Here is a 21151-nt window from a genome sequence, read left to right as displayed (position 1 = left end):
TGCGGGCAGAGGGAGGTGTATGAGAAGGTGTGTGAGAAGACAGCGGACAGACACAGTGATTTCTCTCGGCTGGCCCGGGTACTGACTGGGAACAGCATCGCTCTGGTGCTGGGAGGAGGAGGTGCCAGGTCAGTGGACTCTCTTTTGTGCTAGACTCTCGATTGTAGATGATCAAGTAGTACATGCTTTACTCCACATCATCAAATGCATGTTTTCAATGACAGTCATGGGACCACAGCTCTTTGCATGAGAAGTCCAGTCTTCTGTTGATTATTATTAAGATTTCTTGTAACATTAATGTCCTTCAGGGTATCTGTAGACTCGAATTAGTCAGGTTCTTTCGGATCTTTTCAAATTAATGAAAGAAGTGGAAGAAATGCAGTCCTCAAACAGAGTGCGTTTCCTACTCTCTCTGATTGGTTGTTGTCTCTGTCACTCTTGCAGAGGCTGCTCCCACGTGGGAGTGATCAAGGCCATGGAGGAGGCAGGGATTCCCATCGACATCGTGGGCGGGACGTCCATCGGGTCGTTCATCGGGGCGCTGTACGCCGAGGAGAGGAGTGCGGTGCGCACCAAGCAGAGAGCCCGCGAGTGGTCCAAGGTCTGATCCTCCCTCCGCTATACCATCATGCACTTCTCTTGTTCCTATTTGGCACATTCCTTTGTCAGGTGACATGTAGTGTATTAGAGGGGATCAGTTTGAGCACGGCGAGACACAGAATCACTCGTGTTGATTTGTGGATCAGTGTGGATCAGTGATTCTGTGCGGTTCCGACTGAAATGTCGACATCAGACACGCTCATTATTAACCTCCTTCCCTCCCTCCCTACAGGCGATGAACTCCGTATTCAAAACCATCCTTGACCTGACCTATCCCATCACCTCAATGTTCACCGGTGCCGCCTTCAACACCAGCATCTCCAAAGTGTTCCAGGACAAGCAGGCTGAGGTGAGAGGTCACACTGTCTGTCAGTGCTACTAGAGATGTCTGTCTGTGAAGGAAACTGGGCTAGGTTCAGTCGGCAAACCTTGTGAACAGTTGCAGATAGAGATGTCTTGAATAGAGCTGACGTTGATACCTACTCCACATTTTGGAGAGGCATATTTGTTCTACATAATATATATCCCTCTGAACGTTCCTTATTCCAATTCATATGGAATGTGTGGTCTATGTAACCATCAGGACCTGTGGTTGCCCTACTTCAACGTGACTACTGACATCACGGCGTCCGCCATGCGTGTGCACCAAGACGGTGAGTGACAGGCAGCTAACCGCTGGCCCCTCCTCCTCTCTGCTCTATCGCTGTTTAGAAATGGACGACTAGATTTCGAAGTTGTCTTGACCGCACTACAGAAGTAATTGTCCTAGTTCTACGCGATTTTGAGTAGCAATTGGATAGCTGTTAGGAAAACTCTCAAGCAGTCAGACACACACACACACACACACACACACACACACACACACACACACACACACACACACACACACACACACGTTAGATATGTATTTTATTTAGATATACTCCATATGTAACGCTATTTAACTCAATCCACTCACGCTGGTACGGCCCAATATGACTGAGAACAAACGTGGGATTGACACGATCATTCATTCCTAATGTCATTCGGCGTTTGACGATAACAGCTAGATCATTTAGATTCGAACGCCCTGGTTTTACTGTATCAGAGTATGGGTTATGGGACTAAAATCCCAGCCCCTTAATTTTACATTTTACATTTTTATTTTAGTCATTTAGCAGACTCTCTTATCCAGAGCGACTTACAGTTAGTGCATTCATCTTAAGATACCTAGGTGGGGTTATAATTTGGCGTTTTAGATCAATTGGTTAGATTCTGCATGCAGATGTATAATACTAATCAGGAGGTCATACAGCTGGTATGCTAGAGCAACATCCTCTGTTCCCTGCTTATTTAATATGTTCCTCCATTGACTGACTGACTGACACTTAATATATGGATTGTGTATGTATGTCAAGACTGACTGAGTGAGAAATGCACTACCACTAACTGTAGCTAGAATAGACCTAGAGGCTGGGGGTACGACCCCTGCTGACCTCTTGGGGTCACCTTTTGGCTTGTTGAAGGAAACCTACCCCCCCCCCCCCCCCCCCCCAAAAAAAAATCCAGTCTTATAACATGTTGCATGCATTCGTTATCACCGGTAATGTCCACTAGTTTGTAAGAGCAAAGGCATTTAAAGAAAGTAACCTATATTGTTTCATGTTATTTATGTACTGATTTTAGGCCACATAGGCAAATGTAGCAAATGAGTCCTCCTTGATCCTGGATTTGGGGTGTCATAAGGTTGTGCGGTCCTCCAGTCATATCTTCAATGCCTGTCTTCACTTGGCATGTTTACTAACGGCGAGAGCAAAGCTTTACAACGCTCTCTCTCTTTACCGACCACCTTCCTCCTCCCTAGTGTAATGTCACTTCCTGTTGACGCAGCCTAGTCCACTCCCACTGCTCATCTCTATTGCTCTCTTTCTCAGGTTACTCCTCCTACCTTTCTCACATCTGTTTTATGTTTAAAACGTGTCTTTAAAACAACACCAAACAAACCATGCCACAGTGACTTCCCTAATGTTCATTTGCTCATATGGGGACACTTTCACCATCTGCTGTATAGGCTTACTATTAGCCTGGTCCCAGATCTGTTTTGCCATCTCCTATGGTTATTGTTGGGTAGATGGCACAAACAGATCTGGGGCCAGGCTAGTGTACTATAGATGTAGTGTGCTAGTCGCTTCCACCCCTGTCCGCGTCAACAAGTAGGATCCAGAACACTCTTCATTTGCTTTACCCCTCTGCACCCTTATGCCTCTCCCGCCATCCCTCCCTCGCTTCCCATAGTTTCTCCCAATGTGCTTTTCTTTCATACAGCTCTAAATTCCCATTACTGGAGGCTTACACACAGGAATAGAGTGAAGTTGCCCCAAGACGCTGATCTTGGGTCAGTTATGTATTTCCCCCAGTAATGGTTAAGTTTAGTATTGGGGGAGGGGAAGCTGATCCTAGATCTGTACCTAGAGAACTTCACACATAGCCAGAGCGCAATTTCTGAAGCTCAGAGTACGTTTTTTTTTTTAAACACCAACCTCAGGGTTTTCCAACATAGGAAGTTACACCGTTGGCTCGTTCGTAACGAAAGGACTTTGTCTTCGCGGTGGCACTATTTAGTTTATGCAACACCCCATGTTTCCATAAGCCAACCAATGAATGTTAGTCTCTTCGACGTTGTGTAAATGTAGCATCATTTAGTCTTTATTTTTTAAATGTTATGCTAGTCGCAAGATGGCGGCTTTTAGAGTATGGTCATAGGCATCAGATTTATAGTGTGCGTGCGCTAGCTAACTCTCCCTGGCTTGAAGATGGATCTTCCTTTTCATCTTTTTCTAACACTTCCTTCTCTCTTTCACTGGTCTCCCTCTATCTCTCTCTCTCTCTCTCTCTCGATCCCTTTTTCCGAGAATGTTGGTGCATTTTGTAGTAATTTTCTTGTTTGTTGTCGGCTGCTATCTATCTAACCAAGCTAATAATAATTATTACGCTCTAAACAAAACACCAAACAGGACGACTGTGGCTGTTGATAGCCTGGGAAAGAGTAGAAATACACTGAGTGTACAAAACATTAGGAACACCTTCCTAATGTTGAGGTGCATCCCTTTTGCCTTCAGAACAGCCTCAATTTGTCGAGTCAGGGACTCTACAAGGCAGGGACTCTACAAGGCAGGGACTCTACAAGGCAGGGACTCTACAAGGCAGGGACTCTACAAGGCAGGGACTCTACAAGGCAGGGACTCTACAAGGCAGGGACTCTACAAGGCAGGGACTCTACAAGGCAGGGACTCTACAAGGCAGGGACTCTACAAGGCAGGGACTCTACAAGGCAGGGACTCTACAAGGCAGGGACTCTACAAGGTGTTGAAAGCGTTCCACAGGGACGTTGGCCCATGTTGACTCCATTGCTTCCCTTCGTTGTGTCAAGTTGGCAGAATGTCCTTTGAGTGGTGGACAATTTGTGATACACATGTGAAACCCAGCAGCGTTGCACTTCTTGACAAACCGGTGCGCCTGGCACCTACTACCATACCCTGTTCAAAAGCACTTACATTTTTTTTTGCCTTGTCCTTTGGCACACGTACACAATCCATGTCTCAACTGTCTCAAGGCTTAAAAATCCTTCTCTAACTTTTTCCTCCCCTTCATCTTCACTGATTTTGAAGTGGATTTAACAAGTGACATCAATAAGGGATCATAGCTGTCACCTGGTCAGTCTATGTCATGGAAAGAGCAGGTGTTAATGTCTTGTGCACTCAGTGTATGCAGGTCTCCATTTTCCAATGAGGTTTCTGAACTAATACATGATTACGGTGTTCATGGTTCCTTTTGAGTGGTTTAGGAGAGTAAATGGATGACACCATTTTAACTATTAGTTTAAAATGCAGTGTAATATTAATGCTGTGATGCTATTTAGTTCTTTTCTATCTGTATTTTAAAAAATGTAATTGTCATCTACAGTCCTGTCTGTGCTATCTGTTTTAGTTCTCGAACTGGCCTCTCTGGTTATTTACTTCTAGGACTGGCCTCTCTGGTTATTTACTTCTAGGACTGGCCTCTCTGGTTATTTACTTCTAGGACTGGCCTCTCTGGTTATTTACTTCTAGGACTGGCCTCTCTGGTTATTTACTTCTAGGACCGGCCTCTCTGGTTATTTACTTCTAGGACTGGCCTCGCTGGGTATTTACTTCTAGGACTGGCCTCGCTGGGTATTTACTTCTAGATCTGGCCTCGCTGGGTATTTACTTCTAGGACCGGCCTCTCTGGGTATTTACTTCTAGGACCGGCCTCTCTGGGTATTTACTTCTAGGACCGGCCTCTCTGGGTATTTACTTCTAGGACCGGCCTCTCTGGGTATTTACTTCTAGGACCGGCCTCTCTGGGTATTTACTTCTAGGACCGGCCTCTCTGGGTATTTACTTCTAAGACCGGCCTCTCTGGGTATTTATTTACTTCTAGGACCGGCCTCTCTGGGTATTTATTTACTTCTAGGACCGGCCTCTCTGGGTATTTATTTACTTCTAGGACCGGCCTCTCTGGGTATTTATTTACTTCTAGGACCGGCCTCTCTGGGTATTTATTTACTTCTAGGACCGGCCTCTCTGGGTATTTATTTACTTCTAGGACCGGCCTCTCTGGGTATTTATTTACTTCTAGGACCGGCCTCTCTGGGTATTTATTTACTTCTAGGACCGGCCTCTCTGGGTATTTATTTACTTCTAGGACCGGCCTCTCTGGGTATTTATTTACTTCTAGGACCGGCCTCTCTGGGTATTTATTTACTTCTAGGACCGGCCTCTCTGGGTATTTATTTACTTCTAGGACCGGCCTCTCTGGGTATTTATTTACTTCTAGGACCGGCCTCTCTGGGTATTTATTTACTTCTAGGACCGGCCTCTCTGGGTATTTATTTACTTCTAGGACCGGCCTCTCTGGGTATTTATTTACTTCTAGGACCGGCCTCTCTGGGTATTTATTTACTTCTAGGACCGGCCTCTCTGGGTATTTATTTACTTCTAGGACCGGCCTCTCTGGGTATTTATTTACTTCTAGGACCGGCCTCTCTGGGTATTTATTTACTTCTAGGACCGGCCTCTCTGGGTATTTATTTACTTCTAGGACCGGCCTCTCTGGGTATTTATTTACTTCTAGAAACATTGCGTTATGTTACCTGGCCATGTTCACTGAGGGTTTTAGATTGTATACGTCGAGCGTTCTGGATATGTTTTGCCCCTTTTGTCTCCTGCTCTTTTCTGTCCCTCTCTCTCTCTCTCTCTCTGGCCATCTCTAGCTCTGCCTTGCTCCTAGGTTTTACAAAATTACAGAAACTTTCCAAAGTTCTCAGGTTTTTCAGAAATCCCGGTTGGAGGATTCCCAGAATAAATTGGGAATTCTTCAACTGGAATCTCCCCAACAAATAAGGGAACTTTGGGAGCGTTTCTGACAATGTGGAACCCTAATCTCTCCTCTCTCCTTTGTCTCTCTCTCTGTCTGTGTGTGACGTGGGGCTATTTGTCCATGTTTGATGTCCCCTCTCCATCTTCCATTCTGACAGGCTCGCTGTGGCGCTATGTTAGAGCGAGTGCCTCCTACACCCCCTATTTACCTCCCCTCTGCGACCCCAAGGATGGCCACCTGCTTGTGGATGGTTGCTATGTTAACAATGTCCCAGGTCAGAGTTCAAAGTTCAAACCCCGACCCGTCTCAACCCCAAAAAGGAGTGGTCGAAGTTGCTCCTGACCACTGATACAGGGTCATATTATTTTCACCCACCTGATGGTTGATGTTAGGATTGGGGTTATGTCATCTGATCCCAGATCTGCGGTTAGGGGCAACTTCTACCTTAAGCTCCTTGAAACAACCGACAATCAACCACTCCCTCCCCCTCATGTTCCGTCTCACCTTAACCCCACCTGACCAGTCGGACATTGGGAACCCATGGTTTGGAAGGAAAGCTAGGCTAATAATACAGTGTATATTTCGGTGTGTGAGTGGAGGGGATGCAATGTTTCGCTCCCCTACACCCAGAACCACCCATTCTTAACACCAATACTTCTCTATTCAATTTGGCTTCAATAGTTCACACTCATACACACGACAGTTACGAATTGGCTTTGTCCCGCCCTCCCAGTGTCAGTAAGCCCCTCCCCATGCCTCCGGATTGGCAGTGAGGCTCTGCTCATGCAGGTACATATCCATGGGTCAGACAGAGGTGCATGATGGTCCTGCTTTTGGTGCCCCGCCCCCTCCCTGTTTTTGGTTCTCCATGCTGCTCCACTTCATCTCCCGAGTTCTCCTGCACTTGGCTGGTATACTACACACCAAGTGTACACTCACTCGCCTGCTTTTTCCTGAGCATGTTACACAGGCTTTTCCCTGAGGCCTTTCCACGCAGCTTGCTGCTTGTCGTTTCCCACGTTCTAAAGCTTGGGCCTCAGTCACTCGTTTGTCAGTGTAGGTCCATAGGTTATAGCTTTTTTGCGTATTGACCTAGCTATAGGAACACAACATGTAGCGTTCTCTTCAGGGTTTTGAAGCTGATCCTATGGGGAAATAAAGGTTTTGTGTTGAGGTCAGAGAAGATCACCATATAGGATATTTCATGTTTTTGTTTTGTTTGTGGTCAGTAGTAGTTTTTTTCTGTGTCCATTTGTCTGTCCGTTCGTCCATAGCTTGATCCCATGTCGTCATACCGAGCAGTGCTTATGAATGGCTTCTGTCAACCATTTGTACCCCCCCCCCCCCCCCCCCCCCCCCCCCGCCAGCAGCTACACCTCCCCGTGTCCATGTATGTGCATGTGTCTGTGTACTGTACGCATCTATATATTTACTCTTTACATATATATTGATGACAGTGTTGCTGATGCTACCCGTTTCCCTTTAGATTTTTCTAGCGAGATGCCAAAAGTGTTCTGGATCCTACCAATGCCCATAGACGGACATCCAGTTCCATCACTCTTGTCAGTGAATTATTATGTGGGCTGAAAATGGTGACTATGCGTTTTGTTAGTACTTCTAAGTCCAGAACTAGTTCAGTTCAATGATTCCACACTGAAATTCTTCAGTCTCGTATGTCCCCTTCAAACTCCACACACAGCGGCATCCTTCTCTTCCTCTGGTGCTCCTTCTCCTTCCAATCCATGCAGCGCCCAGCCTCCCCCTGCCCTCTGCTGGTCCGGGGTGGTATTACAGGACCACAGCTCTGGGCAGGGCTGGCTGGTTGCCCCTAACATGTTCACTAGTGTCTGAGAGATCTCCAAATGCTGTGACCAGACTACCAACCTCCAGTGCTCCTTGTGTCTAGTTGGGAGTCAGGGAACTGGAGGCTAGGTTTAAAAAGGTTCCTCATACCTGTATTTTTTGGTGATCTTAGTTTTCTTCCCCCTTTTTATATGTTTTCACCAAGTGCTGTAAAACACACCACTTTTTATAAATGGTTCTAAAAGCAAAAGCTTCACTTTGGCTCGATAACCTTTCACAAGGGTTAACTAACAGGGAGCATACGGTTGTGGTTGGGGACAGAGTCTGGAGATCGAACCAACCCTTGATACTCTGTGGCTGCACCCATACCCCTGTGCCTAGACCTGATATACACACATACACACATACACACACACACACACAGGTCTCTGTGCATGGCAAGGTGTTTCAGGGGATGCAGAAGCGATTTGAGAGGTTGAGCAGCACCACATTCACATCCCGTGGCTAACCCTTTGGCGGTTACCCACCTCTGGGTTAACCAATTGGGATTGCATCCCTTTGGTTTGGGGCCGTGGTCTGCTGCCAAAACGCATGACTAACCTGAGAAGTTATGCCAACATTATTGAGATGTTATCCCCTCCCTCCCCCTGGGTGTGGCTCACAGGGTCACTGTGGCGCTATGTGAGGGCGAGCATGACCCTCTCAGGGTACCTGCCGCCCCTCTGCGACCCCAAAGATGGCAACTTGCTTATGGACGGGGGCTACATCAACAACCTGCCAGGCAAGTAGATGAGGAGGAGAACAGGAAAGAGGGAGGAGGGAAGGGGTAGTAGGACATTTTCAGAGTTATTTTAGTTGGGGGGGGGGGGCGCTGTCATTGACGATGGTGAAGATGATAGTTTGACTGAATTCAGTTGCTTTTTCTACCATCTGAGCAGTGGGAATGAGCATTCAAGTCATTTCCATTGTCAAAATGTAATTTGCCAACAATCTTTTCAAAATATAGCCATAGAGGCAATTGACTGAGGGGGAAAACAAATATGTACATGAACCCCGTAGTGTATTTGAAATTGGTCTGTAACATGCTTTCAGCTCAGGATAAATCTTTCCTATCAGATGGGAGAAAATACAACACAGAGCATCAAGTGTGTTAGTGATGGTGGACACTGGTGGTACAAAGTATCCCATTGTCCAGTATCCACAAGCTTTTTAAATCAGCACTAAATCAGAGTTTCAGAATGCTATGTGTCTGTCAGTCAGGCTTCCTGGTGTCTTATTGGCTGAGAACATCTAAACGTATTCCTCAAATTATTGGGGTGTTGATAGAGTTGTGATTTAGGCAACTTAAAAACGGTATATAGTTAGCGTTCTCAATTCCATAAAACACAACAAAAGCCCATGCTTCTAAATCAGTGACTTACTAGACACCAGTCGGCTCTGACAGTACATTCCCTTCCAGTTTGAATACGAAACGCAGTATCATGTCCCTCAACAAACTGGTATTCAATAGGATGTTACCAATTTGGGAGTTCTACCAAATGGATGTATTGATTGCCTGTTGCCTTCCAGCTGGGGAAAAAAGACAACGTGGGGGAAAAATGAAAAAAAAAGTTCTGCATGCTACTCAAATGTCTCTCTTCTACTATGTTACTGTTATCTCCTCTTGGAGGTCGGCAGAAGAAAAATAATGAAACAAAACCATGTTTCACAAACCTGATGAAGTTTAACATCATCCTTCTCTATTTTGGGTGATTGTAGGTTTATTTAGATGTGGAATCTCCTTGTGGTTTGTGCCACATGGTTGGGTGGCTTCGAGGTCTACAATGTGTGATTATTTGATGATTTGGGTGGACACACCCACAGAGTTGGACCCAGTGTCTATCGGGATAAAGCAATGACTAGTCTCACATTCTAAAAGGCAGAAGAGGCGCAATGCCATAGCCACCATCTAGTGTTTATGATGGATTTAGATAGCTAGTACCCATAGAACTAACGCTAATGATAAGTTTAAACTCTTCAAAATTTAGGCGTGGTTAATTTTTTACATTTTTGTCATTTAGCAGACGCTGTTATCCAGAGCAACTTACAGAAGAAATGAGGGTTAAGTGCCTTGCTCAAGGACACATTGACTGATTTTTATTCGGCTCGGGGATTCGAACCGGCGACCTTTGGTTCACTAGACCAACACTTGAAACCGCTAGGCTGCCTGCCAGTTCCTTGAACACATTGGGTCAACACTGTGGAGTGTACTGGTGAGACCTGCACCCTTCACGGGGTTACTTGGTCTCAAACCCTGTCTGGGACTCTTACCATAAACACACACCAAGGCTACATTATCAACCATGCAGGAGCGAACACAACCTGGAGATAAGAATTCACCCAAACATTGGAACCATCAGAAAAAATGTTGAGGTGCAGTAGGGCGATATGAGTAGATGCACTGTATACAACTGGAAATGAAATGAAGTTTGATGTGATTATCCAGTTGATGATAATCCAGCCAATTGGGATGTCTGTTTCTGGTGGAGTGAGTTTGAATATGGTAATAAAGTATATGAAGGACAACGTTCCTATTAGGAGATAACCACAATAACCCCAGACTGGGTTTTCCTTATCGTCCCTGCTGCCGGCTCGTGTACGTGTGTGTGTCTGTGTGTGTGTCACAACGTGACGTCCCACAGCGGACATCGCAAGGAACATGGGCGCCAAGACTGTCATCGCCATCGACGTAGGTAGCCAGGACGAGACGGACCTCTGTAACTACGGCGACAGCCTGTCGGGCTGGTGGTTGCTGTGGAAACGGATCAACCCCTGGGCAGAGAAAGTGAAGGTATGATGATCAATGCAAATGACCCCATACAACGACACGCGCGCACACACTCCTACACACTATCGTCTATACCCACCCAGGTTCCAGACATGGCAGAGATCCAGTCCAGGCTGGCCTATGTGTCGTGTGTACGTCAGCTGGAAGTGGTGAAGAAGAGTGCCTACTGCGAGTACATCAGACCACCCATCGACCGCTTCAAGACAATGGACTTCGGCAAGTTTGATGAGATCTACGTGAGTTCCACAATTCCTTCTCAACACCTCTCTCTGTCTCGTCTCCTTATGCAGGCTCTGGGATATGTTCAAAGTGTATTTTACATTCAGGATCTCTTTTTTGAATGTAATTGTTAGAGAAAATAAAATGTTAGATAACAGCTGACTTGAAGTCTCCTGTTCATAGCTAAATCACACGGTAAAAGACCATCTTTGTAGCTTGGTCTCCACCAGACTCTATTGCTACAGTAGCTTGTTAGTGTACCACATGGCCTGTTACCCCAGGCTAACCTGTCCTCTCTGTCAGGATGTGGGCTACCAGCACGGCAAGCTGCTCTTTACCGGATGGGCCCGTGGTGACATCATCGACAACATGCTCAAGGACCACCGCTCGGCAGACTACAACGACAGCAAGACCAAGACGGACGTGAGTCACACACACACACACACACACACACACACACACAGTCACAAACTTTACCTTCACCATCTCACAGCTGCTCCACTTTACATTAACACATAGTTACATTTCTATTAACGTTATTATAACAGTCTTTACATTATGACGTTCTACTAACATAATATTTACCTAACGTTATTATAACATTCCCATGACATTCTCTTGTTTTAAGCTGTGTTACATTTTACACTAATTTTACACTAATTCTAACATTCTCGTTAACATAATGACATTATCTTGTTTGTATTCCAGTCCTGTACGTGTCCAGGTTCAGACTTCACTGACCTGGCTGAGATCGTGTCCAGGATTGAGCCGGTCCAGACCTACGTCGATCCCGACGCTGATGCTGCTGAGGGTAAGAGGCTATTATGAAGTGGAAAATGTACCGAAGTCTGGTCGAGCAGTAACCCTACTAGCAACGTCGATAAGGGTTTGAGCGTTTCCCCTTCCTCTCTGTTTCCCTCTTTACCGTGTCCTGACTCTTCAAGTGTCCTGCAATCAAATAATAATCACTGCTCCAGAGCCAGTGTCCATGAAGCCTGTCAGATTAGGATTGCTGATCTAGAATCAGGTTTGCCTTTCAGATCATAATGAATAAGATTTATTTGGAAAGATCCTAGATCAGCACTCCTACTCTGAGACTATTTGTGAATACAGGCCCTGGTCACCTTTAAAAAAATATTGAATGTATCTTTACTTAAATTGTAGCTCCTTTACAATAGAATATACATGGAGAGAGACACTATATATACAAAAGTATGTGGACACCTCTTCAAATTAGTGGATTTGGCTATTTCAGCCAGACCCGTTGCTGACAGGTGTATAAAGTCTCCAGACCAACATTAGCAGTAAAATGTCCTTACTGATGAGCTTTCAACGTGGCACCGTCATAGGATGCCACCTTTCCAACAAGTCAGTTCGTCAAATTTCTGCCCTGCTAGAGCTGCCCCGGTCAACTGTAAGTGCTGTTATTGTGAAGTGGAAACATCTAAGCGCAACAACGGTTCAGCCGCGAGGTGATAGGCCACACAATCACACAGAACGGGACTGCCGGGGGCTGAAGCGCGGAAAAATCTTCTGTCCTCAGTTGCAACACTCACGACGAGTTCTAAACTGCCTCTGGAAGCAACACCAGCACAAGAACTGTTAGTCGGGAGTTTCATGAAATGGGTTTCCATGGCCGAGCAGCCGCACACAAGCCTAAGATCACCATGCGCAATGCCAAGCGTTGGCTGGAGTGGTTGAAAGGCGTTCACTGGAGTGAAGAATCACTCTTTACCATCTGGCAGTCTGACGGACGAATTTGGTTTTTGCGTATGCCAGGAGAATGCTACCTGCCCAAATGCATAGTGTCAACTGTAAAGTTTGGTTGAGGAGGAATAATGATCTGGGGCTGTTTTATAGCCCCCTGTTTTAGTTCCATAGAAGGGAAATCTTAATGCTACAGCATACAAATGACGTTCTAGACGATTCTGCGCTTCCAACTTTGAGGCAACAGTCTGGGGAAGACCCTTTCCTGTTTATGCATGACAAAGCCCCCGTGCACAAAGTGAGGTCCATACAGAAATGATTTGTTGAGATCAGTGTGGAAGAGCTTGACTGGCCTGCACAGAGCCCTGACCTCAACCCCATCGAACACCTTTGGGATGAATTGGAATGCCGACTGCGAGCCAGGCCTAATCGCCCAACGTCAGTGCCGACCTCACTAATGTTCCTGTGGCTGAATGGAAGCAAATCCCCACAGCAACGTTCCAACATCTAGTGGAAAGCCTTCCCAGAATAGTGGAGGCTGTTATAGCAGTTAGGGGGGGGGGGCAAAAATCCATATCAATGCCCATGATTTTTGAATGAGATCTTTGACGAGCAGGTGTCCACATACTTTTGGTCATGTAGTGCATCACATGGCAATCTTCAGTCTTGTTGCTTGTGCTACCGTATGGCTGGTCTCTTTCATAGTGCATAACTGTCTGTGTCCCACAGCGGGGGATGAGTCGGACTGCCTGACGGAGTATGAGGAGGATGGGATGGACACGGTGAGAGAAGAAGAGGAGGAGGAAGAGGAGGAGGAGGAGGAGGAGGAAGAGGGGGAACAGGAACTCGATGACCTCTCCCCCGGAGAGTGGGGCCAGAACGGAGTCTTCCAGGCAGTACGTGTAACACACAGACAGACTCTCACTCACACACTCACACACCCTGCTGTTAGTAGTGACTGTCTGTGTGTTGTTCCTCTAGGATGAGGAGAAGTCAGTCCGCCAGCGGAGGAAAACAGAAGGTGACTCCAACACCTACTCCGAGCTCTCCGACTGCTGACAGGAGGAGAGGAAAAATGAAAAAGAGACGGGCTCTGGGTCCAAAAACTAAGAGGTGGAAGATGAGAGTTGGATGTCGGGCAATTTCTGCAGCTACTGTAGCTTAAATACTTATTTTTTTCCTCAACCCTAATCTACCACGCTTGATTCTAATAATTAGCTGGTTTATCAAAGAAATCAGGTTAGTTACATCAAGGAGGAGAGCTCTCCAGGAACAGTGATGGAGAGCCCCACTCTAACCCCTGACCCTTAACCCGGAAGCCCTTGGACCATGAATGGACCCTCTCCAATCTGAAGATGGACTCGACTGGGACCCCACCACTCTGTTTCCCTCCCACCACTCCACTCCTGCCAAAGCTGAAATACTTTTATTGGGGTGACTAAAGTGTGTCCCTCATACCACAGGGAACACATTAGTACTTGGTTGAAGTTAAACACCTAGTCTCTTTAAAGCTTTCAGCTCCAATGCTTTGGCCCTTTTCAGACTGTCTGTCTGCATGTCATGTCTGTCCCTAATCAGGAGAGATTATCATTGATGGTACACTGTTCTCTGTTCAGACACACATGGGTATTACGTGGATGGAAGTTGGAGAGAGGTGTGTGTGTGTGTGTGTGTCATTACGATTTATTTGCTAGTAGTAGTATTGATGTTGAATGGAGAGAGAGATGTAAAAGACTGCTAAAGAAATGAGAGGTACAAAACCGCTGCTGCGCACAAACGGTAGAAACTGATGTATACTGAACAAAAAATATAAAGACAACATGCAACAATTTCAAAAGTGTTAGGGAGTTAGTTCATATGGAAATCCGTTAATTGAAATTCATTAGGCCTTAATCTAAGGATGTCACATGACTGGCCAGGGGAGCAGGATGTTCAGGTCCTTGACTGGCGTGGTCTGCGGTTGTGAGGCCGGTTGGACGTACTGCCAAATTCACAAAAACATTAGTGGCGGCTTATGGTACAGAAATGAACATTTTAAATTCTCTGGCAACAGCGCTGGTGGACATTCCTGCAGTCAGCATGCCAATTGCACACACCCTCAAAACGTGATACATCTGAGGCATTGTGTTTTGTAATAAAACTGCACATTTTACTGGCCTTTTATTGTCCTCTGCACAAGGTGCACCTGTGTAATGATCATGCTTTTTAATCAGCTACTTGATATGCCACACCTATCAGGTGGATGGATTATCTTGGCAAAGGAGAAATGCTCACTAAAATACATTTTGCACAAAATTTGAGAGGCTTTCTGTGCGTATTAAGAATGTCTGGGATATTTTATTTCAGCTCATGAAACATGGGACCAACACTTTACATGTTGCATTTTATATTTTTGTTCAGTGTACATTATTGGATGTTGAAGTAGGGAGGTGAAAATGTGTAGAGGAGAGGTGTGTGTCAATGGTTTCCACCATGCTTGCTACTACTGTATGCTGCTTGTTTCAAGCAGAGGATAACAATGCCTTTTCAACCTGAATTTAACCCTTTAAAAAACGATGGAGGGGAGACTTTGCCAATGGACCTTTTAGTATAGAAACCCCCCTCTCCCTACTTGCCTAATGCTTGCATGGGGTCCTGTGTACTCCCTAACCAACAAGTGTCAAACTCATTCCACGAAGACCAAGTGTCTGTGGGTTTTCGCTCCTTCCTTTTACTTGATGAATTAAGGTCACTAATTAGTAAAGAACTCCCTTCACTTGGTTGTCTAGGTCTTAATTGAAAGGAAAAAAACAAAAACCTGCAGAACCTAGGCCCTCCATGGATTGAGTTTGACACCCCTGCCCTCAAATGGTCACAGAATAATTCAGTCTAATCTTAGTAATAACTATATAGACATGATACATACTTTACACCTGTTAATACTCAAATGATTTATTATATACATATTTATATGTTTTTCTGCTGCAAAACTTGGGACTCTTTTCGCCTGAGAGAAGTCCTTCCTAAATCCATTCAAATGTGCACTGAATGTTTTTTGTTTGTTGCCAATTTAGTTTTATTTATTTGTTTTGCTTTACCACTGGCTTTTTTTAAAGCCTTTTTTTATCACTGAACAAAAAGGAGGGAAAAAACCCTAATGGAAAATTCTAATTACGGACATGAATAATGAACTGTACTGTCCTTTCTTATAAGCTTGGGTTTTGCTATTTTGCACTGATGAATATAAAGAATAATTCCTTGGTTGGAAAGGAGGTTTGTTTTATTTGCATCTTGCTTAAGATGCCCTATGGAGACAGGATGGTATGGGATGTCATTTCAATTTAAAGAAATGTTAAGAAATGCATACTGAATAATAAATCTAAATTATAATGCAAACATTTTGTTTTTATTTTATAACAGGTAGAGGAGAGTTTCTCCTGTAACTTTACTTTTACTGTACCTGTAGTTTCTGAAGTTGTCCACAGGAGGGAGCCCTGTTCATTCAACGTGATGAGAACCCCAACACTACTCTACTGAATCATCATAGTTTTCCAGCGCCACACCACCCTCTCTCTCTCTCTCTCTACACAGCAGAAGAGGATGTGCAGGAACACGTCCAGAAGCAGCTTCCAAATTATCCATGCACCCTCTCACTCCACCCCAGCCTCAGCCCCACATCCCTGGGTGCAGCGTCTGCAGTTCCGCCTCAGTGAAATTACTCAACCACATTACATGACTGGACATTCCTTCCAATAACAGTCTTTGGATGCTTGTGAAAGTGATATAGCATGATCTTCTCTCTCTGAAGGATTCATTGCACTAATACCTCTACATGGGATGTTAAAGCCACTAATGTGAACAATCCCATGACACTGTCTAACCTGTTTTGTCCTATGTTGTCCAGAAGCCGATGACAGGATGTTACATCATAACCTATGTAGTGTTACATCAAACCATGCACTGTGGTCGTACAAAATTGACTAACAGGATATTAAGAGTAAAGTGACACACACACACACCCAAATAATACTACTGTGAACTACTGTATGACACAAATTCCTCCTTACATTTAACCTGTAAATCTGGTTGGTTTTATCAAGATGACTGGTGTTAATCTCAGGGAATCTACCTGCATAATATCTCTCCCCTGCAGTTGAACTAAATTGCAGATACCATATGTAATAAGTATATACCATATGTTCATGTGTCAGTGGTGGCTGTTGACTCTTTCAAATCAAATTGTATTAGTCACATGCACCGAATACAACAGGTGTACCTTACAGTGAAATGCTTATTTACGAGCCCCTGACCAACAATGCAGTTTAAAAAAAAATATGGATAAGAAATAAAAGGAACAAGTAATTAAAAAGAGGCAGTAAAATAACAATAGCGAGGCTATATACAGGGGGTACCAGTACAGAGTCAATGTGGTTGAGGTAGTATGTACATGTAGGTAGAGTTATTAAAGTGACTATGCATAGATGACAACAGAGAGTAGCAGGGGGGGGCACCGCAAATAGTCTGGGTAGCCATTTGACTAGAAGGTCAGGAGTCTTATGGATTGGGGTTAGAAGCTGTTTAGAAGCCTCTTGGACCTAGACTTGGCGCTCCGGTAATGTACTGGGCCGTTCGCACTGCCCTCTACCCTTCTCCAGTTCTCTTTCACTTTAGTTGCAACACGCCTGCCCTCTGTAGCTTATCTGTTCATCTTTGATGCCAGGCTGATTGAAGGAGAGGAGAGGGGGATGGGGTAATAACAGGGTTGTAAAAGTAACTTGACACCACAGAACAAACAATGAACCACACCTCCCTACCTCTCTCTTTCTGACTCGTTCTCTGGCCCTCTAACCATATTAGGTAGAGAAGTCACAAAAACACCTACATTGGGGGAACTGAGAAAGTGGAAGATAGTATCTCCTTCTGAATGGTTGAAATAGATTAGTACATGTTTGTTTGGGGATTAGTGAATCATGCCTGGGGGTAGTTTTCATACTCTTACCTGCTGAATTGTTTGTGTGCTTTTTAACCAGATCGGTTTGTGAGGCACATCATATCATCTTACCTGGCTCTCTGTCATTGCCTGTGTTTACACAGGCAGCCCAAATCTGATTGATGATCTGAAAAATATCTGATGTGAAACGATCTGATGTGATTGGTCAAAATACCAAGTTAGTGGAAACCACTGCCTTTGACGTTAGTTCTTCTCTCATGACTGGACGAAAAGTGGTCACCAGTGTGACGAATGCCCTATTATTACTGTGCATGCACTAGCCCAGGTGCTCCTAATTGCGTCTTTGTTAACTGATTCGTTGAAACATGTGATTGACTGACTGGTTTTCCCCTGTCTCTTCATAACGCTTGTTCAGTTTGTTTGAGGTGTGGCTACTTTAGGGGGAAGCGACGGTTAGTGAAGGTTGTGGCAGAGTGCCTTTAAAGCCTTGGTTTTGCAAAGAGAAGTGTGATTTGAGGAATGATGATCTGAGTTAAAGATGAAATGCATTCCCTGCACACAAACCTGTTTTTGTTTGATTTGGTTGTTTTGTGTTATATCCTCCCTTAATTTTGTTGCGTTAAGGTAGAGCAGCGATACTGTATATATGACAAGATGATCTTGTCTCTGGGCTAACAATGGGAGTCGTCCAAAAAGCGGGAAGGCAGGTGGTCTGCTTATTGTGGACTGAGTTTGACGGGAGTTTAAACCCTCTCTCTTTGTCTTTTCCTCTCTGGGTAGAGTTAACTTGGTTTAGGGAAGCTGAAATTGGGAGCGAGAAATAAACTGTGACCTGTCTCAGACTTTCATTCCATGTACTGCCACTCAAGCCCATTCTAAAACAACCGGTGTGGTCTGTGCTATGAGTTATTCAGTGGCCCCTATGCGCTTGGTGTAAACCTAGGGTGTGTAGATCAAATTTGATTTGTCACACGCGCCAAATACAACATGTGTAGAAGTTACTGTGAGATGCTTACTTACAAGCCCTTAACCAACAATGCAGTTCAAGAAAGAGTTAAGAAATTAGTTACTAAAGAAATTCAAATGAAAATAACACTGAAATAAGAGGCTATAGACAGGGGGTACTGAGTCAATGTGCGGGGGTACAGGTTAATCAAGGTCATTTGTACATGTAGGTAGTGGTAAAGTGACTTTTGTACTGAATTGAGTTGTCACAGCACCTCTTGGCCAGGGTGTGACAAATGCACGCAAATGTTTACCTAGTTTTTAATACATGATAAAAAATAAGCAAAGGTGTACCCTGTATGGTGAGGTTTTCAATCACATTGATGAAGAAATACACTAATGATGCTGTTGTAGCATCTTTCGTGACACCAACCCACCTTGGCCATGTTCAGAGTGGCTGCAGATCAGACCTTTCTACACCCCTCTTCCCAACAACTAAAGGTCTCAAAACTTCTACTGTCTCTCCCACCTGTCCCCCCTCCAGCCCCCAAGCCTTCTGAGACCTGGGGCAGAAAATCACAGGAAGGGCAGGTACAGACAAGACTCAACACCCCTTCCTCTCTCCTTCCCAAGCCTTACCATCCATTATGGTTAAGTAACAAACAGATCTGTTAATAGCAATATTTATTGGCCTGGGTGAGGTCTGCCGCTGAAGATAAGTGTTAGATATTTGACTATGGTGCTAAAGTATTGGTAGTTTATTCTTTGGAATTGACAAAAGTGATAATTCACCAAAACAACCGGATAGATATGCATGATCATCCCTCCAAATCCCCCCCTATTTCTCCTACCACATTATTATGATGTTGGTTGATACATGGAGGGGGCGGCGCAAATACCTATCTACAATATGGTCTGACTGCGACCCGCATCCTCTGAACTGCACCGGGTTGAAACACCCAGGGAAGCCCTGTCACCTCTTCTATTGGCTCCTGGCTACTTCCTTGTTCTAGCAGGTTAGGATCATTATTAAAGGAGGTTAGAACTAAAGTAGCAGGTTAGGACAACTAAAGTAGAAGGTTAGGAGATCTAAAGTAACAGGTTAGGAGAACTAATGTAGCAGGTTACGATAATTAACGTGACAGGTTAGGATAACTAATGTAGCAGGTTGGGATAAAAAAAAACGTGGCAGGTTAGGAGAACTAATGTAGCAGGTTAGGATAATTAAAATAGCAGGTTAAGATAATTCATGCGTCAGGTTTGAGTTTATTTTTATTTTTACAGGGACAGTGCACATTAATCAACGTTTCAGTAAAAGTGCCGGTTTTAGCCAGCCGGCTAATTTTCAACCGCAGTCCCTGGGCAGGTTATTAAAAACAATTACAATATAGACAATAGCAACATAGAACAAGCAAGACATAGCAACATAGGACAAGCAAGACATAGCATACAGACAGAGCAACATAGGACAAGCAAGACGTAGCATACAGACAGAGCAACATAAAACAAAAAGCAGCAAGACAAAATTCATAAAAGCAACAAAGTATTTCCACACCTCACAAGCTACAGACAACAGACAACATGGAGAGCGGCAACACACAGCTAGGGACCATGTTCACAAATCTGATTGACCTTTAGCCATGTCTTCAAGCATTTTGTGAAAGTGTGATATGTGGTGCAGTTATGTGTGTCTGATGGCAGTGTATTCCAGACATGGGAAGCTCTCACAGAGAATGCAGATTTACTAAAGGTGCTTTTCCTTAGGGGAACTATACAGTCACCTCTCATGGCAGACCTTGTGGATCTGCTGCCATATGTCTGGGTTTTCTGTTTAACAAAAATATTGAGTGGAGGGGGAGCCAGGCCATTAAGGATCTTGAATACAAGACATGCGTCGGTGTATTGCACAAGATTTTCCCAACTCAAGAGCTCATGCTTTCTAAGGATGTGACAATGATGATGGCTATTGGGCTTCCTATCAAGCACTTTGAGAGCCTGTTTGTAGACAGACTGAATAGGTTTTAATGTTGTACAGCAAGCTTGGGCCCAACTAGTCAAGCAGTATGTTAAGTGGGGGAGTATCATAGATTTGAAGTACAGTTTTGCTACCTCTGTAGTCAAACAATTTCGTATAAATCGGAAATTAGCTATGTTGAATTTGGTTATTTGAATTACCTTTTTCACATGCTTTTTAAAAGAGAGGTTGGAATCAAGTATGATGCCAAGGTACTTAAAATAGGGATACCACCTGGAGCTTCTCCCCTGACACATAGACATCTGGCTCAGTAGCATCTGTTGCCCTCTTTGTGAAAAACATGCAAACAGTTTTTTTCACATTGAGATGCAAACACGAGTCACTGAGCCACTTTGTAACCTGGACCATTACAGTAGTGAGTTCTTGTGCAGCTTGTTGTTTGCTCATTGCATGCACATATATCACTGTATCATCTGCATACATTTGAACTTCAGACCCAGTACAGACAGAAGGCAGATCATTAATGTATAGGCTGAACAGGAGGGGCCCCAGTATTGACCCTTGGGGCACGCCCACATCATAGCTACGAGTGGGCGACAGCTCATTGCTCACTCTGACACACTGAGTTCTGCCTTCAAGGTATGATTTCATCCATCTCAAGGCATCAGGGGAAAAGTTGAACTTGGACAATTTTGTGATGAGAATCTCATGGTTAACAGTATCAAAAGCCTTCCTTAGCACCCCCTTTGTCCATCTTGGACTTCAC

General features: G+C 44.6%; 1 protein-coding gene across 8 annotated transcripts in view; it reads left to right on the top strand.

Moving 5' to 3' along the window:
* Positions 1–15910, top strand: part of LOC109865304 (neuropathy target esterase) — a 38012-nt gene extending 22102 nt beyond the window's left edge. For 2 of the 8 annotated variants that reach the window (XM_031798808.1, XM_031798809.1), the window contains exons 24-35: positions 10–128; positions 445–601; positions 833–949; positions 1184–1253; positions 6137–6253; positions 8447–8563; positions 10464–10612; positions 10693–10845; positions 11132–11251; positions 11537–11639; positions 13265–13431; positions 13517–15910. In XM_031798808.1, coding sequence (XP_031654668.1) covers positions 10–128; positions 445–601; positions 833–949; positions 1184–1253; positions 6137–6253; positions 8447–8563; positions 10464–10612; positions 10693–10845; positions 11132–11251; positions 11537–11639; positions 13265–13431; positions 13517–13594 — 1467 coding nt within the window. In that variant the 3' untranslated portion in view covers positions 13595–15910. Of the gene's footprint in view, positions 1–9; positions 129–444; positions 602–832; positions 950–1183; positions 1254–6136; positions 7339–7465; positions 8361–8446; positions 8564–10463; positions 10613–10692; positions 10846–11131; positions 11252–11536; positions 11640–13264; positions 13432–13516 lie in introns of those variants that run through there. The other 6 variants (XR_004204401.1, XM_031798811.1, XM_031798812.1 and 3 more) reach the window with 6 other exon arrangements.
* The last annotated feature ends 5241 nt before the right edge of the window (positions 15911–21151 follow it).

Source organism: Oncorhynchus kisutch, linkage group LG20 (genome assembly GCF_002021735.2).
Source record: "Oncorhynchus kisutch isolate 150728-3 linkage group LG20, Okis_V2, whole genome shotgun sequence".
Lineage (NCBI taxonomy): Eukaryota > Metazoa > Chordata > Actinopteri > Salmoniformes > Salmonidae > Oncorhynchus > Oncorhynchus kisutch.
This window is presented reverse-complemented; position numbering and strand designations above follow the sequence as displayed.